The sequence below is a fragment of the Lontra canadensis genome, unplaced genomic scaffold (assembly GCF_010015895.1).
Source record: "Lontra canadensis isolate GAN:19392208 unplaced genomic scaffold, GSC_riverotter_1.0 scaffold3, whole genome shotgun sequence".
Classification (NCBI taxonomy): domain Eukaryota; kingdom Metazoa; phylum Chordata; class Mammalia; order Carnivora; family Mustelidae; genus Lontra; species Lontra canadensis.
Genome location: NW_022630997.1, coordinates 17,242,568 through 17,261,535, shown reverse-complemented (window position 1 = coordinate 17,261,535; position 18,968 = coordinate 17,242,568). Strand labels below are relative to the sequence as shown.

Genomic DNA, 18,968 nt, shown 5'->3' with positions numbered 1-18,968 from the left:
TTTATGGCCTCGTTTTCACTTGTATATTTTTCCACACTGTAAATTTCTTGTACAAACCCAAAGAAAAAAATTAAAAAAATTTTTTGTTTTTAAAAAAGACGAGTATGCTAGGTAGAGATGGGAACTTCTTTGACCCCTTCCCCAGCTTCCCCTCCAATTTGCTGGCTATTCCCCTACTCCTCATAGAGGTCTTGGGGAGAGCAAGGGTGATAAGGGGAGGACAAATCCAGTAGAAAGTGTGGGGTCCTAGTGGACTACGACATGAAATGGTCTCTCAGGGTTTGAGAAACTAGAAAAGCCTTCCGTCCTGTCCCTTGCACAGAACACTACTTGGGGCTGGGGGATGGGTGCTATGACCCTTCAAAGCCCTATCTGAGAGCCCATGTTCCTCAGTGCTTGGGGGCATTAAAAGGAACATCAAGAGAAAGTGCCCATGAATCCCAAGCTCCAGACCTTGGCTTTCTCCCAATCTCTTCCCATCCTGGGAGTTTGTGGGCAGTGAGCGAGTGACACAGGCTACCCAGGAGCACCTTGTCCTTGACACCACGTTATCTGGAAAGGGCAGAGCCTTAGTGATAGCTGGAGAGGGAAGAAGGTGGGGGGAGCTTTGGGAGGAGCCAAGTCAAGCAAGCAAGAGTGGGAGGTTCCTGAGTCTCAAGGAGGTTAGTAGGTGGGGTCTGGGAGATAGCAGAAGGGTCCTGGGAGTCAGTGGGAGGATCTGAAGTCAGTGGGAAGAGTCATGGCATAGGTGGGAGGGAGTCTGGGATTAGCATCAGGAGTCTCTGGAGGGCTAGAGAAGGGACTGGGCTGGCCCTCTGAAGGAGGAGCCCGGTATCGGTGGGAGGAATCTAGATTCTGGTGAGCAGAGCATTAATGGGAGGTTCTAGGAGGCAGTGGGAGGGAAGGAGTACCATCAAGGGGTCAGTGGGCAGGGGAATGGTCAACAGGAAGGCGCTGATGAGTGAGGGCTGACAAGTCAGGGGGGTAAGGGTATTGGGCTGGTCCTAGGGACCCTGACCACAAGCTCCATGGGCTCCTGAGCCTTGTTTCGATAAGCCCGGCGGATGGTATCTACTGCTCGCTGGTGGGTCACCTGCTCCAGGCTCTCTCCATCCACTGCCACGAGCTCGAAGCCAGCCTGGGATGGGGGTGGGGAAATCACAGCCCTTCTTTCTCAGGTCATCCCACCATCCAACCTCTCAACTCCAGCAGCTAGGACACTCCTCCCCATCTGGGTGGAGAGGATGGACAATGGGACTTTTGTGCCTGGGGCCGTGGGGGGCAGGGTAAGGCACAGACAATGGCCCTTTGTCCCTTGGGGATAGGGGTGGAACAGGATGGGCCACCCTCAGGCCCAGGCTGGCATGAGGGGACAGATTTCTCCCTGGGCTTGTTCATCTTGCCGGCCTGACACCGCCGCCGCCCCCCCCCCCCCCCCCCCCCCCGCCCCGGACCTAAGCCTCCTCCCGTGACCTGGTTTAAACCTGCCTGGCTGGAAGATGAGCAGGTTCCGCCCCCCCCACTCCCCAATTCAGCTCTGGACCTTGGGAGTGGGCTTGGGTACTCTTCACCCACCTGCAGGGCCCCACTGAGGAAGGCAGCCCCCCCAGGGAAGATCTTCTCTATCTTCACCATGGGCTGCACCTTGGACTCAATGCCCCCAGAAATGCTGATGCCTAGTGAGAGAGAAGCACTGGGTGAGTGTGTGGCCACTCCCCTCACCCCAGAGCTCCCAGAAGAAACCCAGCACCCCAGCACCAAGTCTTGACCCCAACTTCTCCCAAATCCCCAGATTCGGTTCCCACATAGTCTTTGACTCCAAAAATCCTCCAGTTCCCACCCCCTCCAATCTCAAACCTCCCCAATAGACCCCCATATCCAAATCTTAATACCAGAACCCCAAGTTGTACCCCAAAACCAAGGCCAGGAACCTCATCCAAACCCAAGAGCCCCATCTGCCAGCCCCAGTCCCATGTGGACTCACCCAAGGACTGCTTCATCTTGGACAGCGTGACTGTCCTCAGCTCCCCGCCAGGGGCCTTCTCAGCTGCCTCCATGGCTGTCCTGCCAGTTCCATTCTCAGAGTGGCCTTGACGGCTCCCTGCCTTGGCCGCTTGCTCATCCACAGGTCGTGGAAGAGGAGGCCTGGCCTTGCGAGGCTTGTGGTAGCGCCCGTCAGCGGCACTCGGGGTGGGGATAGGTGCTGGGGATGGGGAGCGCCTGCATCCCGGGGACTTGCCTCGGCACCGGCTGCGGCTGCGACTGCGGCTGCGGCTGCGGCTGTGGCTCTGAGCCAGGCCCTGGCTCTGGCTCTGCCGTGGGTCCTCTGGGGTCAGGGGTTCCGTCAGCAGCCAGTTAGGCCTTGGGGGCCGGGGAGCGACAGGAGGTGGCTGGGGAGGGGGGGTGCTGGTGCTTCGGTGTGGGGCGAAAGCATCTACTGGCACATCTTGGAGAGGGGGGATCCCTTTATGAGGATGGTGGGGAGCAGAGGCCCGCAGGGAGAGCTGGAGGCCCCCCAGCTGCTCCCTCAGTTCCCCATTGTCATCCTCCTCTGAGAAGCCATTCACAGGCAGCAGGTAGAAACCTCCACGACTGTCTGGGGAAGAGGGCCAAGGTCAGGCTGCCCCTCCTCACCAGCCCAGGCCACCCTGCCAGGCTCCAGTCCTTGCCTTTGCTGGTGGAGGGCGCGTGAGACCCTGGCTTGGTTGGCTCAGGCCCTGCGGTGGTGTTCCCACAGGGAGGGACTCTGCCTAGGTTCCCGGCTAACACAGTACTTTAAAGCTTTCTATCACAGTCTGTGTCTTAGAAAAAACATGACTCGCACACCAAACTGGTCATTTCTCAGAGATTATTACGTAGAAGGAGACTAGATTTAAAAAGTGAGTGGGTTTAAAACCAATTATTAAGTAAATAATAGTACAGGTAGTGAGTGGCAGTGATAAATGTGACTCTGGGGGACAAGGGATTTCCTTCAGGGGACCAGACAGCGTTCTGAAGCCATGACACCCTATGTGGGGGCAGGGATGGAAGGCCTGTTCTCCCTTCCCCGGTTCCCCAGGGGTGTGCCCGCTCCCCCAGAGCTGGGACTCCGACTGACCAGGCACAGGTGTGATGAGGTGACGCTTGGGCGGTGTGTCCTGCCGGGCTGGTCTCAAGGCAGGAGGCCGCACTGCTGGGAAAGGAGATCCCCTCAGAGGCCTGGGCCCCTGCCAGGCTCCATGATGGACACAGCTGAAGGTCATCTGTGCCTCTTCTCCCCTGGGAGGCCCTCTTGCCATCCCCAGCTGGGGCTCGGAATCTGCGCGTCCTATCCCCAGCTGCTGACCTGCCTGGCTCTTAAGGGCTTCAAAAGCCTCCAGTTCCATGGGCATCACCATGCTGTCGAAGCGGCCGAGGTCGGTGGGGGCCACCACGCTCCTGGGGGAGGGCGAGAGATGAGGGGTAGGCAGGGGCACAGTTCTTGTGGGGTACAGTAGGGGGAGTTCTCCGGGGTCTCCTTTCCGCCCCCAAGCCCTCCCCACAGCCTCCACCCCACCTGATGTCCCTCAGTAGCAGCAGCTTCGCAGGTCTGTCCAGAATGGCCAGCAGGGGCCTCACGAGGTCCTCCACGCCGCCCTCATGCACGTACTGCAGAGAGAGGTGCCGCAGGTCACCCAGCAGCCAGGACATCCAGAGCTGGGGGGAGGGGCTGCGTGGGTCTGTGGGGTTCCCCATGTTTAGGAAAGCTGCTCCCCATCCCCAGGCTGTCCCCAGGACAGGGCAGTGTTGGTGACTAGGGGGAAGCCTGCAAGTGAGCTAACAGACTTATAATAGCTGGTGGGGTGGGGGGTGGGGCAGCAACGGCTTTGGGACGGGCCCTTTTCCATCTGGTCTCTCATTTAGTGACGCTGAGAGATAACATGAATTATTCTCATTTTACAGACTGAGGAAACTGAGGCTCAGAGAGGACTTTGCCCAAGGCCACACAGATAAGGAAGTGTGAAGAGCGATTGGAACCTGAGAAGTCAGGCTCCCGCCAGCTTCGGTGCGGGAAAAGGATGTGCGGGCAGTGGACTCTCCTCCCCGCCCACACCTTCCAGGCAGAAGGAAGGAACCGGGGCCAAACGCTAGACTCTGGGCCCGCCTGGCCCAGCCTGTGTCTGCACAGTGACCTACCAATTAGGCTTTGTTCAGCGCTGGAATAGGGACCTTGGGGAAGGGGTGGCTCGACAGAAAGCCTCTCCAGTCAGTCCCCCGAGGGGGCGGGGGGTGAAAGCCCTTCTGCCTGGCACTGCCCGATGCCACCAGCCACACCCCACCAACGCAGACAAACTGGCAAACGGAACACTGGGAGCCTCCCTTTTTGGACAACACACTGCCCCCTAGTGGTGGAATGGAGACAAGTACTGATTCAGGGACACACACGCTCTCTCTCTCTCTCTCTCTCTCTCTCTCTCTCTCTCTTCATCCTGGAAAGGAATAAACACAGACAGCAAGCCCTGGTGGTCAGAGTGAGACATTATAAATTTCAGGAAATAAAATATAAACTATGTGGTCCTAAACACACACAAAGTTACAGGGACTCACACATACACGTGTCTAAATACACCTCCTTATGTCTGGAGAGAGAGATCTATGATTGCACAGAATATGTCACATAGGTACACACTTCAAGGCCACAAATCTGCATTCAGCTCCTACTAAGTGTCACACCCTGTGCTGGCAGCGGGGGCACAACGATGAAGACCCTGTTCCAAATCCTTCAGAAGTCAGTCTAGCGGGAAACGTGGGGCAGAAGGAGCCAAGTGCCCCAGTGGACGACACAACACTGGCAGTGGGGCAAAGGGAATCTCAGAGGAGCGTGCGAAGTCCGGGATTGGCTTCCTGGAGGCGGCGACCTTTACCCTGACCCCTCTTGGTAGGTTTGTTTCATTTACATTTACTCTTAAGGATACATGCAGGGAACAGCATGACTACTCAGTGGAAAGTGCCCTAAGGGTGGGGTGGAATAATGGATAGAAGGAAGTTTAGCTTGACTGCGAGGGTACAGGAAGGGCCTCCATGTAGGCTGCATGGGTTGGGACTGCGGGGTGTGTGGTGGCCCAGAGTTGTGCGGTTCATCACATGTGTAACCCTAGGCAGTGGCCAACAGAAGATGACGAGGTGGTGAGGTGGCGACCACGGGAAGGCTGAGGTTCGTGGCTGGGGAGTCAAAGCAGGGAAGGCCTTGAATGTGAGCCTGAGAAACTTTCTCTGTTCCACCAAAGGTAAGAGATTGCAAGGGGACTTGGGGAGTGTCAAGGGATCCAAGATGGGGTTTCTAAAGTCTGGCCTGGTGGCCGTGGAGAGCTGGCACAGAGGAGAGAGAAGGGAGGCCTAGGGTTTGAGGCCACACTTTCGAGTCTTTAGAGGAGATTTGCTAATCATTCCGACCAGAGCTCCACCCCAGAGGGGTCTGATTGCTTTGGTGAGGCATGGGTCAGGTTTGGGGGGTATGCAAGTGCTGTGGGGGTGCAGTGAGAGGTGATCCTGGCTTGGAGAGGGTGGGAGGAACCGAGGGTTGATGGAAAAGGAGCTGAGCCAAGAAATGGACACAGCGCGCCACCTAATGGCCAGAGCGCAGAGGTGCAAGCTCACGGAGGTTGGTGCTTGGGTTCCCACTCAGCACTGAATTGAGGGTGGTGACAAGAGTTTAGCCCAAAGGCCCTAGGTGCCCCCCAACATGCACCCCATCTATGGCTCTGCTGTCAACCAGGCCTCGGGAAAGGGATGCATGAATTACCGCGTCTCAGTCTCCAGTTATACGCACCTGCCTTAGCTAGACACACACACAGTTGCACGCAAACCTAGGTACCCCACAGACACACAGTTGTACACATCACACAGACAAACAACACAGACCCACTCCGACCAGGCTGAGGGCGTGGGGGGAATCACAAGCGACTTCCTGGAGCCCCTGGAGCTTGTTCTTGCGTGCGGGCTTAATGTGCGCTGATGCCGGCACCTCACTGGGACACCAGGACAGGAAACCCGGGGACTCTGAGACAGGACAAGAGCAGAGGGCCTTCTGATCCCCCTGGAGGGGGAGGCTGTGCCTCCCAAAGCCTCCCCAACATCCAGGCCACAAGGACTCCCTCACATCTAACTTGCAATCCACCCTGGAGCCCCACTTTCTGTTTAAAGTAGGAGGAAACAGAACAACAGTGCAGATGCTGGGGGAGGCTTGAGGTGTGTGGGGGGGAGTGACAAAGGATTACTTACTTGGGTAACAGGGGAGGGGGTGTGGCATCAGGTCGGGTCTGTGGGCTGACCCAGGTGTAGAGGGAGGCAGTGGTTCCGGGAAGAAGGCTGGACTTTTGAGGAGCTCGAAGGCAGTGACCACAGAGACTCATGTCCTCCGACTCATCACCTGTCCAGCTCTTTCTCTACTTAGCTGAAACATCACCTGCTCAAGGAGGTCCTCCTAGACGACACCACCTAATTTGTACCTCTTGGGTTATTTTCTCCTTTCCTTTCCTAGCACTTGACGTGATTTGTCACTATGGGTATTTAGGTTCTAATTATTGTATCTCCCCTTCCTGTCTGTGAGCTCAGTGTGTGTGTGTGTGTGTATGTGTGTGTGCGCACGTGCGCACGTGCGCAACAGGAGTGACTTCTGCTTTTACCGACTGGCCTCACGGCATCAAGCCCAGATACTGACCAGAGACTGTGGCCTGAATGAATGAGGGACTGGGTGGCTGGGTGATCGCGGACTGGAGCTGGGGGCAGGCCGGAAGCTCACCCGGGAGCAGTGGCGGGTGATGGCCAGCACTTCATCGTCAGTCAGCAGCCGTCGGGCCAGGTCCTGAATAAGAGGCCGTCGGCTCTCCCAGGCTTGCACCTGCTCATCCATGCTGGGCAGTTGGCTGGAGGGGCTCCCTGACCTGGCAGAGAGCAGGGCCCGGCCCCTCTCCCGCTCTGCAGGGAAGGAGCAAAGGCATATGATGATGGATCCAGGAACCCTCAGGGGAGGAGACAGGGGCTTCTCTCAGTGGGGTCAGACCCCAGAACAGGTCAGCTGAGAGGCCTAGGTACTGCTGACAGAATCCCAGCCTAGCCCCAGATCTCCCCACCGTGGTCTCCCATAATGATCTGCCCAGCAAGGGAGCTCCAATCCAGACCCTTGGGCCCCCAACACAGACCCCTAAACTAGTCTGTCCCTTGCTGGTGTCCTATGAACAGTCACTGTCATAGTACTCAATGGAGTTCTGGCCCAGGCTCCCTCATTCCCCAAAACCTGTCTTTAGGAGCCCCTCCGAGTACCCAGTTCTCAAAAATGCACCCCAATATCTCTCTGCAGCCCTGTCTCTCCTGGTAAGCTTAGCCCAATTCTTTACTTGGCTCCAGTATGCACTCAATCCCCCATGCATGACCCCAACTGAGTTCGGCCCAAAGCCTGTTAATTGCCCCCAACATGCACCCCATTTGCGGCTCTGATGTCAACCAGGCCTCGGAAAAGAGATGCATGAATTACCGCGTCTCAGTCTCCAGGTGACAAACTTCTGCACGGGCCCCACTGCCCCTGCTGTGGAGAAGAAAGGCTCAGTGACGGGCCCTGGCTCCCAATCTGAACACAGGGCTTGGGGGGCTCAGGGGTGGCTGGATCTCCGGCTGGAATGAAGAACTCAGGCTGGAAGGAGGTAGAATGGGGAGGCAAGAGGCCAGGCCACGGAGGTCTTCAGGGACCACGGTCCCCTAGGGACTTCATTCATAGGCCGTGGGGAATCAGTGAAAGTTTGAGATCAAGAGAGGGTGCAGTCTGGGTTCTGTTTGTGGAAATTCATTTAGAAGCAAATACATGGAGGGAAGAACCCCAAGAACAAAGCTTGAGGGAGCACCTACCTTCAGGGGACAGAGAAAAAAGAGGAGCCTTTGGAGGAGAGAGGGGTATCCAGAGGGATAGGAGAAGCATCAGGTGAGAGCAGGGCCCGGGGGGGCTGTGGAAAAAGAGGTGGGTTGAGGAAGTGGGGCTGGCCCGGCCAGATCTGAAGAGCTTGTCTCTTCTGTGGGACTCTCACCTTAGCCTCCCAGTAGGGGCTGGGTCCAGATCCTCATCCCGTCATTGTTTTTGCCTACCCAACCTCCACTCTCCCTCCACAATCATCTGGGGACCTCCATTCTCAGTCCATGGGCTCCAGAGTGGGTCTGTGACTGAGGAAGGCCCATGAAAGCACCATGGGCCTGCCCCATTGGGCATGTGGCCCAGCAGGGCCAATGAGAGCCTGGAACTTCAGCGGGACCCTCTTTAAGAAGCTCTCCTCTGTCCCTGGGTTGCTAAGCGGCAGTGCCATCTTCCTTCTGAGTGGGCAAAACCTGCAGGATAATGAAGCCAACCCAGGGGAAAGGGGAACCAAATATGAAGGGGACAGATGTCTGATGAGACTGTTTAAACCTTTAGACCTCCTTACATCAGTAGCTGAGCTGAGAAGTGCTTTTAAACCTAATTTGAGTTGGGTTTCTGTCCCATACAACCCCGAGAGCCTTACTCATCCACTTGTGGTCCAGTCTTGGAGCCTCACCTGAGAGACAAGAGGCCTCTCTGAGGGTCCACTGGAAGCCCCTGTCTTAAGTGAAGCCTGCCCAGGCCCTTCCACTTGGGCCCTGATCAAGAAACAGCCTTGCCCAGGGATAATTCTAGAACTGGGTAGGTAGGGTCTGTGGAGCTCCGGCCAGGGGAGGTGAAGACAAATATTCCAAGAGAGGCGTGCCCTACCCACCTCAGCACCAAGAGCACAGAGACCTGACCCAAGTCCTTCAACTTCCTGGCTAGGCTGTGGCTCTATCAGTTTTCCTTTCTGTAAAGTGGGGAGATGAGACAGTTTAACAATGACCACTGCGTTTTCTGAGGACCTTCTGTATGCCAGACAATGTCCTTAAGTGATTTACATACAACCATTCACTTATTCCTCACCATTCCTGAAGAAATAGGTAATCATTACTCTCACACGACTCATGAGCAAACAGGCTTATGGTGGCAGGTAGCGACTCCCAGCTGGTAAAAGGCAGTGCAAGAGTTCAGCCCAGAGCTGCTGGATGCCAAAGTGGGCTGTACCGCCTTCCTCTCTGTCTCTCATCCTGCTTGCTTACCTTTTTCCAGGTCTAGGCGAGGGCGGGGCTTGGCTGGGCTCCCTCCATCCAGCGTCCAGGCCTCTCTGTGCCCATCACCTGCCAGCCGCCCCTGCCGCCCTCCCTTGAAGAAGAGGTTCATCAGTGTCTTGGAGCGCTGCAGGGCCCCCTTTTCCCCAGAGGACCCCAATTTCTTCTTCCGCTGCTTCTTCTCCTCTGCAGACATGAGGGAGCACCCAGGGAGCTGGGGTGGTGGGCAGAAGGGAAGGCCGAGGGGCAGGGGTGTGAAGAGGGGCAGAGAGGAGGGACAGGAGGGGCAGACAGGACCCCCAGCCTTATGGGGAGGTGGGGATGGACATAGGTGAGCTTCCTCCTTCACATTCCACCTCTCCCCCACCCATGGTTCCAGCTCTGTGAGGACTCCCCGAGAAGGCCAGGGTGTGTGTGTCTGTGCCTGTGTGTGTGTAGGGTGGCAGGGATGGATTAGGGCTGGTTTGGGGCCCAAAGCTGACAGGATCTGGGACTGGATCTGAGGGTGGGTTTGGGGCCCAGGACCAGTTGAAAATGGGGCCCGGAGTAGCATCTGAGTGCATTCTGGGGCTGGAAATGAGGCCGAGTCAAGGCCTAGAGCCAAGGGAGGGCCCAGGGCTGGATGTGCGGCAGGCGTTTTACTGGGAGCTCTGGAGAGAGCATCAGCCACCCCTTCCCTACATACCCCACAAGGTCAGGTGGCTCTGGGACCTCGTGATGGGGGGCCGCGGCCGGCTCAGGGCCAGCAGCAGAGCAGTCTTCGGGGACTCGGAGAGTGCAGAATCCAGGCGGCGGGCAGGCCAGGGTCCGTCGGAGCGGATGGCAGTGTCCCTGAGGATGACGGTGGGCCTCACGCTGCACCAGGTCTCCACGTGGCCCCCCACATCAGGCTCTGTCTGCATGGCTGTGTCTGCCCGCCCCCAGCCTGGGCCCCAGCTGCCCGGCTCGTCGGGCCCCAGGCAGACATCCATGCGGTCGGAGGGCAGGGAGCCCGAGCCCTCAGCGGAGCTGTAGGGGGCACTGGAGGCATAGGAGGAGACGCTGGAGCTGCTCTCAGAGGCCGGGGACAGCTGCTGCAGCACCCCGTTGCTCACTGCAGGCAGTGGGGAAGGCAGGGGCATCTCAGGGGGAAGGCCGGGCGGCTTCAGGGCCCTGCCAGGGTTGCAGACCACCTTGGGTATGGGGGTGGGTGAGTGTTGGGTAGCCGTGGAGGCTGGAAGCACGGGCTCTGGGGAACCGGCGGCTCTGCAGTCTGCCCCTGACTTGTTGAGAGACCTTAGGCAAGTCCCTTCTCCTCTATTCACGGCAACCCCCCAGCCCCACCCCACCCGGGACTCCAGAGCCAGGGGAGCTGGGAACTGAACCTGCAACTTCCAGAGAGGAGCCCAGAAATAGCTCCGGGCAGTGAGGAAGTCCCACGCAGGTTGCTCCTCCTGCCCAATTAGTCCTCAGAGACTCTCACCCACTGTCAGGCCTCAGCCCTTTCCCTCCAACCCAGGGACTGAGCCACTTACATCGGTCCAGCCAGCAGTACTCAGAAACCATCTCTTTGTAGGCAGGGTACCGGCCAGTCTCCTGGGAAGATCGTGATGGGCATAGGAGGGCATGGGGGAGTAGGTGAGAAGGGGGTGGGTGAGAAGGGGGGGGTGATGGGACAGGAGTAAACTTTCCAACTCCATCTCTCTCCTCCAAGTTCATCATGCTCGAGACAAATGGGCCACTTTATGTCTGAACATGCCAAATTCCTCTGTAACTCAGGGCTTTGTATTTGCTGCCCCTTCGGTCTGGATTCTCTTCCTTCCTCCTTCCACTCATCTTCTGGCTAGCTCCTTCTCCCTCTTCAGGTATCAGCCCCTAGAGAGACCTGCCCTGACCCCCAGGCTAAAAGCACCTTCCTCATTGACCCCTCCCATTTCTCTATTAATTTCCTTACAGCATTTGTCAGTCAGCATGCATCCTGTTTGCCTGGCTCCTCCCACCCCAGTACCCCCAACCCCCTCGTAGCAGAGCCTTCTTCTGTCTTGCTCACTGTTGTAGCCCCAGCACCTGGCAGAGAGGCTGTCATGTGGTACATACTCAAAAATGTTGAATGAATGAACGAGGGGCACAGTAGGAGAGAGAAGGAGTGTTTGGGGTCATGTGAGAGGAAGGAAAGGGAGAAACGGGATGGGGGGTGGGTGTTGTGGGATAGGAAATCAAGTGGCAGAAGGCGGAGGAATGGCAGAGGAGGCCCTGAAGAGCAAGATGGGTGAAAGCTAGTGAAGGGAGGAGAGCAGAGCGGGGCCGGAGTGGGGCCGGAGTGGGTTCCAGTGGAGAGCGAGCCGTCCCTTCCCCTGCAGCCAGAGTGAGAATGACATGATCCTCAGGCAAGTGTGAGACCCACATGAATCATGAATGCAGGTGCCTCCCCTGAAATCCAATCTCTGGCCCAGCCCAGCCTCCTTGCCCTGTGCCCAGGCCCCTCCTAAAGCCACAGCTAGTGCCCACCCTCTGGGCAGGACACTTTCTCCTTCCACACCTGCACCTCCACCACTCAGCGGAAAGGGCACTGCCCTCCATGTCTGGGGAGCAGGACTGCAAGCAGGTCCTGCTGCTGGCCAGCTGAGGAAGTGACTGTGATTCCTGAATGACTCTGCCTCTCTGAGCCTCGGTTTCTTCTTCTACGCAGTAGGGATGAGCACAATGTCTGGCCCTCTCAAATGGCTATGGGAAAGTCCTAAGTTGTAGGGCAACAGGTATTAAGTACTAGAGAGGTCTGGGAAGTCCTTCCTACAGTCTGGCCTCTTTCTGACACCCACAGTCCTGCCCACCTTGATGGTCAGCATGATGTGTGTTTGGCCCTTCAGCACCTCCACGGCCTGGCTGTGGCTGATGTCGTCGAACCTGACGCCGTTGGCCGCCAGGACCTGGTCCCCCACCTTGATGCCATTCTCCTCGGCCAGCCCACCATGATCCACTCTGGGGTCAGACAGGAGGCAGTCTGAGAGGCCACCTGGCCTGCCCTCCCTCACTTAGATACAGGAACGCCCCAGCCAAAATCCTTGACCCTCCTCCTGGAGCCCCCCAGCCCTACACAGGCCCCACCCCTGACCTAGGCCCTCCTTGGATCATGCGGTTGGCTGAGCCTCCTTTGCCAACCCATCCCCACTGCACGCCCTGCCCGAGCCCTCACTTGGACACATAGATGCCCAGGCCAAACTCCTTGCCCCCGCGGATGTTGAAGCCCAGACAGAAGTCGTCCGATGTGGTGTACAGGTGGACAATGCGGCGCACGCCATCCTCCGAGCCACTGTCTGACGGCGTCGAGCTGCACTTCTCCACCACCAGCCGCCGATTCACCACGTCCACCCTGGGACAGCAGCAAGCAGCCATCAGTCTGGGCTCCCCCAGGCCACCACCAGGCACCCCCTCTCTTCCCAGCATCCCCGACGACTGCACAGGTAAGGGGAGGTTGCCTTGGGGGACTCCCCAGTCCTGAGCCCTTCAGTGGGAAGTCCCCTTCATCAGGTGGGGAAACCGCCCCAATTTCCTCTCTCTGTGGAACAGCCCATTGTGCCAGGGCCCCGCTCACATCCCCACAAGAGCCCTGAGGGTGAGGAGCTGTTACTATGCCCAGGCTCCCGGGAGCGATGACAGCATTGGGGGCAGGACCGCTGGCATCTGGGACAGAGCTGGGAGGAGAGCTGGGGGACAGACACAGCCTTGTCTCATTGCAGTGTCAGGCCTTGGGATCGCTGTGTTTCCAGCGCCAGGGGGACAGAAAGAGCGGGAGCCAGGGATAGCCAAGTCCCACGCAGAGCCCTTTGTCTCCTGCCGTGGGCTGGGTGGGCTGGACAGGGTGGGGCAAGGTCAGGGCCGGGACCAGGCCTTCTCACCATGTGGTCTTCTCCTTGGAGAACCTGATGCCCGGCACTCGGCCCATGCGTCTCACTGTCAGGTGCAGACGGCTGCTGCCCGTGAGCATTCTCACGGCGCTGCCCATGGTGGTGCTTTCCAGGCTCAGCCCATTCACCTCTGTGATCTTGTCCCCCACGCACAGGCCAGCCCGCTCTGCACCAGGGGAGGGAGGCAGCTGGCATGGGCCTCTTGGGACAAATCCCCCAAGGCGAAGCTAAGCCTTCCACCCCCTCCCCCGCAACCAGGCTTCCTTCCATGAGATTTGGGGTCCCCAGATGAGGTCTGGACTTGTCCATTAGCCCACTCCATCCGGGGAGACGGCCCCATTTCCCCATTGGACCAGTCCCTCCAAAGCTGAGGACCCTTTCCTGTCATCCCTGAAAATAGGACTCCAGAACCCCAGTGAGGTGGGGGCTCATACCCTCAGCCAGCACCTCCCTTCAGGGGGCCCTGCTCACCTGCACTGCTCCCCTCCTCCACCTTGCTGACGAAGATGCCAAGGCCGTGCTCAGAGCCGCCCCGCACACTGAAACCCAGTCTCCCTGCTGGACTCTTCTCCACCCGGACAGCGCGGATGATATCGCTCTCATTACTGTTGGCTGTGTGGTGGCGGGAGCAGGGAGGGACACGGGCATGACTCCCATGTCCAGTCTGGGCACAGAGGGCCCCTGGGTTTCCCAGTTTGGGCTGGGTTGTTAGGCACAGATACCTAAGGCCCTAAGGCCTAAGGGCAGCCAATATCTGAGCTCCCTATCGGTGACTTTGAGAGTATGGATCAGGGAGAGAGTATGGGAACAAGCAGGACAGGGCTCCATATTAGAAGATGCTCTTCTCCTTCCCTGATTATATAGGGGGGGGTGTGTTTCTGGTGCTTACTAAGCTCCTCACTCCCACAGGCCTGGGATAGAACAAATTCCTAAAACCCCTGCCACTCTGAGGGTCAGATGGATAGAAAGATTCCATTCTATGGGGCAGAGTTGAGCCAAGTTTGAGCTCTTCATCTTGAGCAGAAAGGAGGATTCGAGCTCTGTCTTCAAATAGTTGAAGAGCTATTCTGTGAAAGGCATTGGATGTTTTTGTCTGTGTAACCCAGATGGCGGAATCAAGCTCAATAGTGGACTTCAATGGAGGCCAATTTAGTAGGAAAAAACTTTCTAAAACCTTCAGCCGTCAGACAATGCAATGAGTTTTCCAAGAGAGTTAGTGAATTCCCCATCTTTGGAGGCATACAAGTTGGCACTTGATAAATCCCTGTCTGGGGTGTTGTAGAAGGATCTCTGAGGCCCCTTCTATCTCTTAGACTCTGTGATTCTGGAGGTAAGAGCTCAAGGAGCTACTTGACTAGATGAGGAGGGAAACCCAAAACACCACTCTGCTGCAGTATATGCCCAGAGCCCCCAGAGTGGTCCTCTCCATCAGCACTGGGGAACGTCTGAAAAGCAGGCTTCCCAGGAGTTGCAGTTGCCAGGGAAGGTGTTTGGGAAGACAAGATAGGTGGGATTTCAATGAGTGGAGCAGAAAGGGAGGGCGCTGAGAGGGAGGGGATGGAGTGAATAAAGGCTTTGAGGTGGGTCCTTGAGAAGGTCTTTGGTTAGAAAAGAAGACTGGAGAGGGAAGCTGGGTCCCAGGTGAGAAGGTGAGATTTCTTCTTGGGCAAGGCTTACTCTAGAGGTATTTGAGAAGGAGAACTCTCTCTGTCTCTGTCTCTGTCACACACACACATACACACACACACACACACACTTCTGCTTGATGTATGAGAAATCAGGTTACAATACATGACCAGAGCAGCTCAGGAAGAAATCTCCAAGGGCAGCCTGTGGGTAGGGGATGGTGCAAAACAGATATGTGTGGCATCCTGAGGCTTCCTGCCTGATTCTGTCTGCACACATCTCAACCCAGCACAGGAGTCTGTGGCTCTCCTGTCCCCCAACCCCTTTTCTTCTCAGTTCCTCCCTGGGCCCTTCCTAGGGCCCTGGGCCAGTGGGCTGCCAATCTCGTGTTGAACATAGGAGCTTGGGGCCGTTGAGGATAGAAACTTCTCTACCTCCACTGGCCTACCCCTGCCCACTGGCCTCCCCCTCTGGGAGCTCACAGCCTCCTCACTGTCTTCACTCCCAGTCTTGCCCCCTTTAGGCCATTCTCTACACAATGGCCACAGTCAGCTTTTACAGATCATGCCTGCTTATTAAAAACTTCAGTGCCTGTTCCTGCTTCTAGAAGGAACTCCACAGTCCCCTAGGCCCAGTAAGGCCCTCCGTGGGCTATCCTCACCCCACCTCTCTCCCTTCACCTCTGGCCGCCACCCAACCTCATCGAGCTTTGGCTACACTGACCTCTCTCCTATTCCTCTCACAGGCTAATCATTTCAGTGTTCCCTCAATTTGTGAAACTCTTGCCCAGACCTTCATAAAGCCAGCTTCCAATCTGCAGCCCCTCCTGGCCCACACAGCACTTTCTCTGAGAAGCTTTCCTGGTCTACCCTCCCTGAAGTCCCTTCCCTTCCTCCCAGGTGACCTCTATTAGAGTGATTCTCAAACCGTGCCCCCCAGGCCATCAGCAGTACTTAGGAACTTAATAAAAATGTGTATTCTTGGGGTACCTGGGTGGCTCAGTTGGTTAATCAACTGACTCTTGATTTCAGCTCAGGTCATGATCTCAGGGTCATGGGATCGAGCCCTGCAACAGGCTCTGAGCTCAGTGTGGAGTCTGCTTTTCCCTCTCCCTCTGCTCCTCCCCCTGCTCTCTCTCAAATAAATACATTTTTAATTTTTTTTTGTTTATTTATTTGACAGACAGAGATTAAGTAGGAAGAGAGGCAGGCAGAGAGGGGCGGGGGAGCAGGCTCTCTGCTGAGCAGAGAGCCTGATGCGGGGCTTGATCCCAGGACCCTGTGACCATGACCCGAGCCAAAGGCAGAGGCTTTAACCCACTGAGCCACCCAGGTGCCCCAATACATGTTTTTTTTTAAGATTTTTAAAAATTTATTTATTTGATAGACAGAGATCGCAAGTAGGCAGAGAGGCAGGCAGAGAGAGAGAGAGGGAAGCAGACTCCCTGCTGAGCAGAGAGCCTGATGCGGAACTCGATCCCAGGACCCTGGGATCATGACCTGAGCGGAAGGCAGAGGCTTTAACCCACTGAGCCACCCTGGCGCCCCACCCCCATCAATACATTTTTTTAAAGTGTATTCTTGGGGCACCTGGCTGGCTCAGTCAGTAGAGCATGTGACTCTTGATTTCAGGGTTGAGTTTGAGCCCCACATTGGGGTAGAGATTACTCAAAAGTAAAATCTTTAAAAGAAATGTATATTTTAAAAAATGTGTATTCTTGGGCTTCGCTGCAGGTGCCCTGAATCAGAGGCTCTGGGTGTGGGACCCCAGCAGCTTATCTTTTCACAAGCCCCCCAGGCCATTCTGATGTCTTCCCAAGTTTGGGAGCCACTACTCTATCCTACCATGCAAATTAGTGCCTCCAAGGGTCTTACCATCCTTTCTCATGACTGGCTTGCTCACATATTATTTATTGTCTGTCACCTTTCACTAGATTATAAGTTCACTCATGGTAGGGACTTTGTAATCCTTTTCTGCCAATGTATCTCCAGTATGTTGCACAGCACTTAGTATCTGCCAAGGATTTTTTGAGTAAGTAGAAGAATAAATGGATGAAGGAGAGAGGGGAGGAAGGGCTGGTTTGGATCAGAGAATGAATTTTCTCTGGGACCAGCTAAGTTTGAGGAGCTGGTGGGAAGTTATGGGGGTGAGGTGGGTCGTGGTTTCTCCCTCCCCACTGCGTCTCCCTTATCAGTTTTTAGGCCTCTGGAATGGTCCAAATAGTAACAAGGAGGAAAGGTTCTGGGATGCAGTGACTGGGGAGATGTTTGTGCTCAGGCGGAAGGGAAAATTCTGAGCTCAGGGGCTCCCAGCCCAGATAGGTAGGGGTTGGCTGGTGGAAGTCTGTCTAGCCCTCCCCTTAGCTGCAGGAGCAGGGCTCGAGGGCGAGGCAGTTGGATGGAGCCATCCTGGAACTTCTGCAAGAGCATCTTTAGGGGGAGAGCGTACAGAGCCGTCACACCATAGTTGGGGCATTGTCTGGAGGGCTGTGTGAGGGGGATGTATATGTCCTTTTAATACAATGGGACCTAAAAAGTTCGTGCCCCAATCCCTTCCCTGTCCCCTACCATGTCCCTTAGCTCCCCTGTGGACTTTTGCTCCGTGACCCGAGTGACAGTGGTAACTCTGAGTAGTGCCTTGGTGCTCATTGGGGTGGGGGAGACCCAGCACGGTAGATGATGGGAGTCAGCAGGCGTGGGCCACTGGTGCAGGAAAGCCTGCACCCTGAGCACCCCAGCAGCCGGGGTAAGGGGACAGGGATGCCAGCTGGGTCAGAGGGGAGGAGATGGGTCTGAAAAGTCCACTCTGGGATCCAGCCAGGGGAGTTCTGCAGGCTGGGAAACAGAAAGGAAGCTGGAGATATTTATGACATCTGTCCCACAGAAAGCCCAGCCCCAGGGGGTGCCCATTCTGCTCCCCACCCCTGCTGACACTCAAGGTCCTGCCTTGTTCACTGCCTCTTTGTCGCCTCACATCTGTCACTGCAGCCAGGCTGTCTCCTAATTGCCCCCCCCCCCCCCCCGCCATCGGGGCCTCCGCCCTGTGCTCTCGGTTTCCACTTCCAGCCCTGTCTGGGAAACCTCCATCCCAGCACCAGCTGCTCTCATTGCTCTGTCTCTAAGCCCCACTACACTGTACATTTCTGAAAGGTGAAGATTGACCCTCGTTTTTCTCCAGGCCCCCCACAGGACCTGGTGTAGAGCAGGTGTGCAATGTAACAGTGTTGAAGCAACTGTGTCAGATCAGGTAACCCCCTGGTTCGGGGCCCAGGCCTGGGGCTCCCTTCTGGACCCTCAACCCTCCTCCTCTCCCCTTTCTTTGGAACATTTGCTACCCTACCTCTTTCTTTTCTTCTGCATCTGAAATCTTTTTTTTAAATTATTTACTTATTTTACATAATCTCTACACCCAGTTGGGGCTTGAATTCATGTCCTGAGATCCAGAATCACGAGCTCTTTGGACTGAGCCAGCCAGGCACCCCTGCACCTGAAATCTTTAATTCTGTCTCCCCAGTGGTCACTGAGTCCTCACAGCCCAGCATGGAGCTGGTCACACAACGGGTTGGTTGATGGATAGAGCCTTCTCCATCCTGCTCCCCCCAGCCCGTGGGTCGACCACCAAGGGACAGGAGAAAGGCAGAGTCCTTAGGATGGAGCTGCCCATTCCATAGCCTACCTTGCTGGCTGGGGAGCTAGCACATCACACACACCTGTCCCTGCCTCCACACTCCTATCTCCCCCCTCCCACCTCTCTACAATCCTGCAACCCTATAGTGTTGGCCTGAACCTGAGGAAAGGGCTGATGAGGAGGAGTGTGCAGCTAAACAGGGGCCCTCCACGCCCCACTGCTCTAAGACTCCCATCTCTCCAGCTCCTCCCAGCGGGGCCCTTACCCCCACCCTCAGCGCCAGGCCCGAGGTGGGCCCTGCTCGCACCTTCGATGGGGGAGTTGATGAGGATGACGCGGCCCATGGGCGATGAGGCTCGGATTCCGCGGGGGGGCCCATTCAGCAGCCGCTGCTGCCTCTTCAGCAGGTATCGCGTTGCGGAGCCGGAGTCGCTGCCCAGGTGGCCTCGGGAGGAGAGGGAGCTCAGGGAGCCGGAGCTGAGGTCTCTGAGGCCCAGTGGGTCAAAGCCCACTGCAAAACCCTGCGCCATTGTGGCTAGCCTGGGGTGGCGCCCTACAAGTCCAGAAGGAACCTGCTAGCCCTTGCGAAAAGGGCCCTGCGTACTCCTCGGCTCCATGAGCCTTCTGTGCGGGGCAGGGGTCTCAGTACTGGGAGCATCCCACCTGAGCTGCTTCTTGGGAGTGTGCGCTCCAGGCCTGCGGATGGAGAGCAGGGAT

At 56.7% G+C, this 18,968-nt stretch overlaps 1 protein-coding gene across 3 annotated transcripts; it reads right to left on the bottom strand.

Moving 5' to 3' along the window:
• Positions 1-783: 783 nt before the first annotated feature.
• Positions 784-18,840, bottom strand: PDZD7 (PDZ domain containing 7). Of its 3 annotated transcripts, XM_032882068.1 has the most exons (16): positions 18,559-18,840; positions 13,470-13,610; positions 12,990-13,164; positions 12,287-12,463; positions 11,925-12,072; positions 10,629-10,689; positions 9,800-10,207; positions 9,106-9,300; positions 7,493-7,543; positions 6,761-6,936; positions 3,536-3,627; positions 3,326-3,417; positions 3,098-3,172; positions 1,985-2,596; positions 1,576-1,676; positions 784-1,138 (listed from the first exon to the last, which is right to left on the bottom strand). In XM_032882068.1, the coding sequence occupies exons 1-16, from the start codon at positions 18,779-18,781 to the stop codon at positions 977-979; spliced, it is 2,889 nt and encodes a 962-aa protein (XP_032737959.1). In that variant the 5' UTR covers positions 18,782-18,840; the 3' UTR covers positions 784-976. The 3 variants fall into 3 exon arrangements, with proteins under 3 accessions (XP_032737959.1, XP_032737970.1, XP_032737980.1); XM_032882079.1 differs by lacking the exons at positions 784-1,138; positions 1,576-1,676 and having other exon boundaries at positions 2,457-2,592; XM_032882089.1 differs by lacking the exons at positions 784-1,138; positions 1,576-1,676 and having other exon boundaries at positions 2,457-2,592; positions 3,098-3,169.
• Positions 18,841-18,968: the final 128 nt, after the last annotated feature.

Coding starts and splice junctions, on each gene's coding strand:
- PDZD7 (XM_032882068.1), bottom strand. CDS start 18,781: ATGGCGCAGGGTTTTGCAGTGGGCTTTGACCCACTGGGCCTCAGAGAC. Junction 7,544..9,105: donor TCGCCTAGACCTGGAAAAAG/GTAAGCAAGCAG, acceptor TCTTCTCCACAG/CAGGGGCAGTGGGGCCCGTG. Junction 6,937..7,492: donor CACCTGGAGACTGAGACGCG/GTAATTCATGCA, acceptor CCTTCCCTGCAG/AGCGGGAGAGGGGCCGGGCC.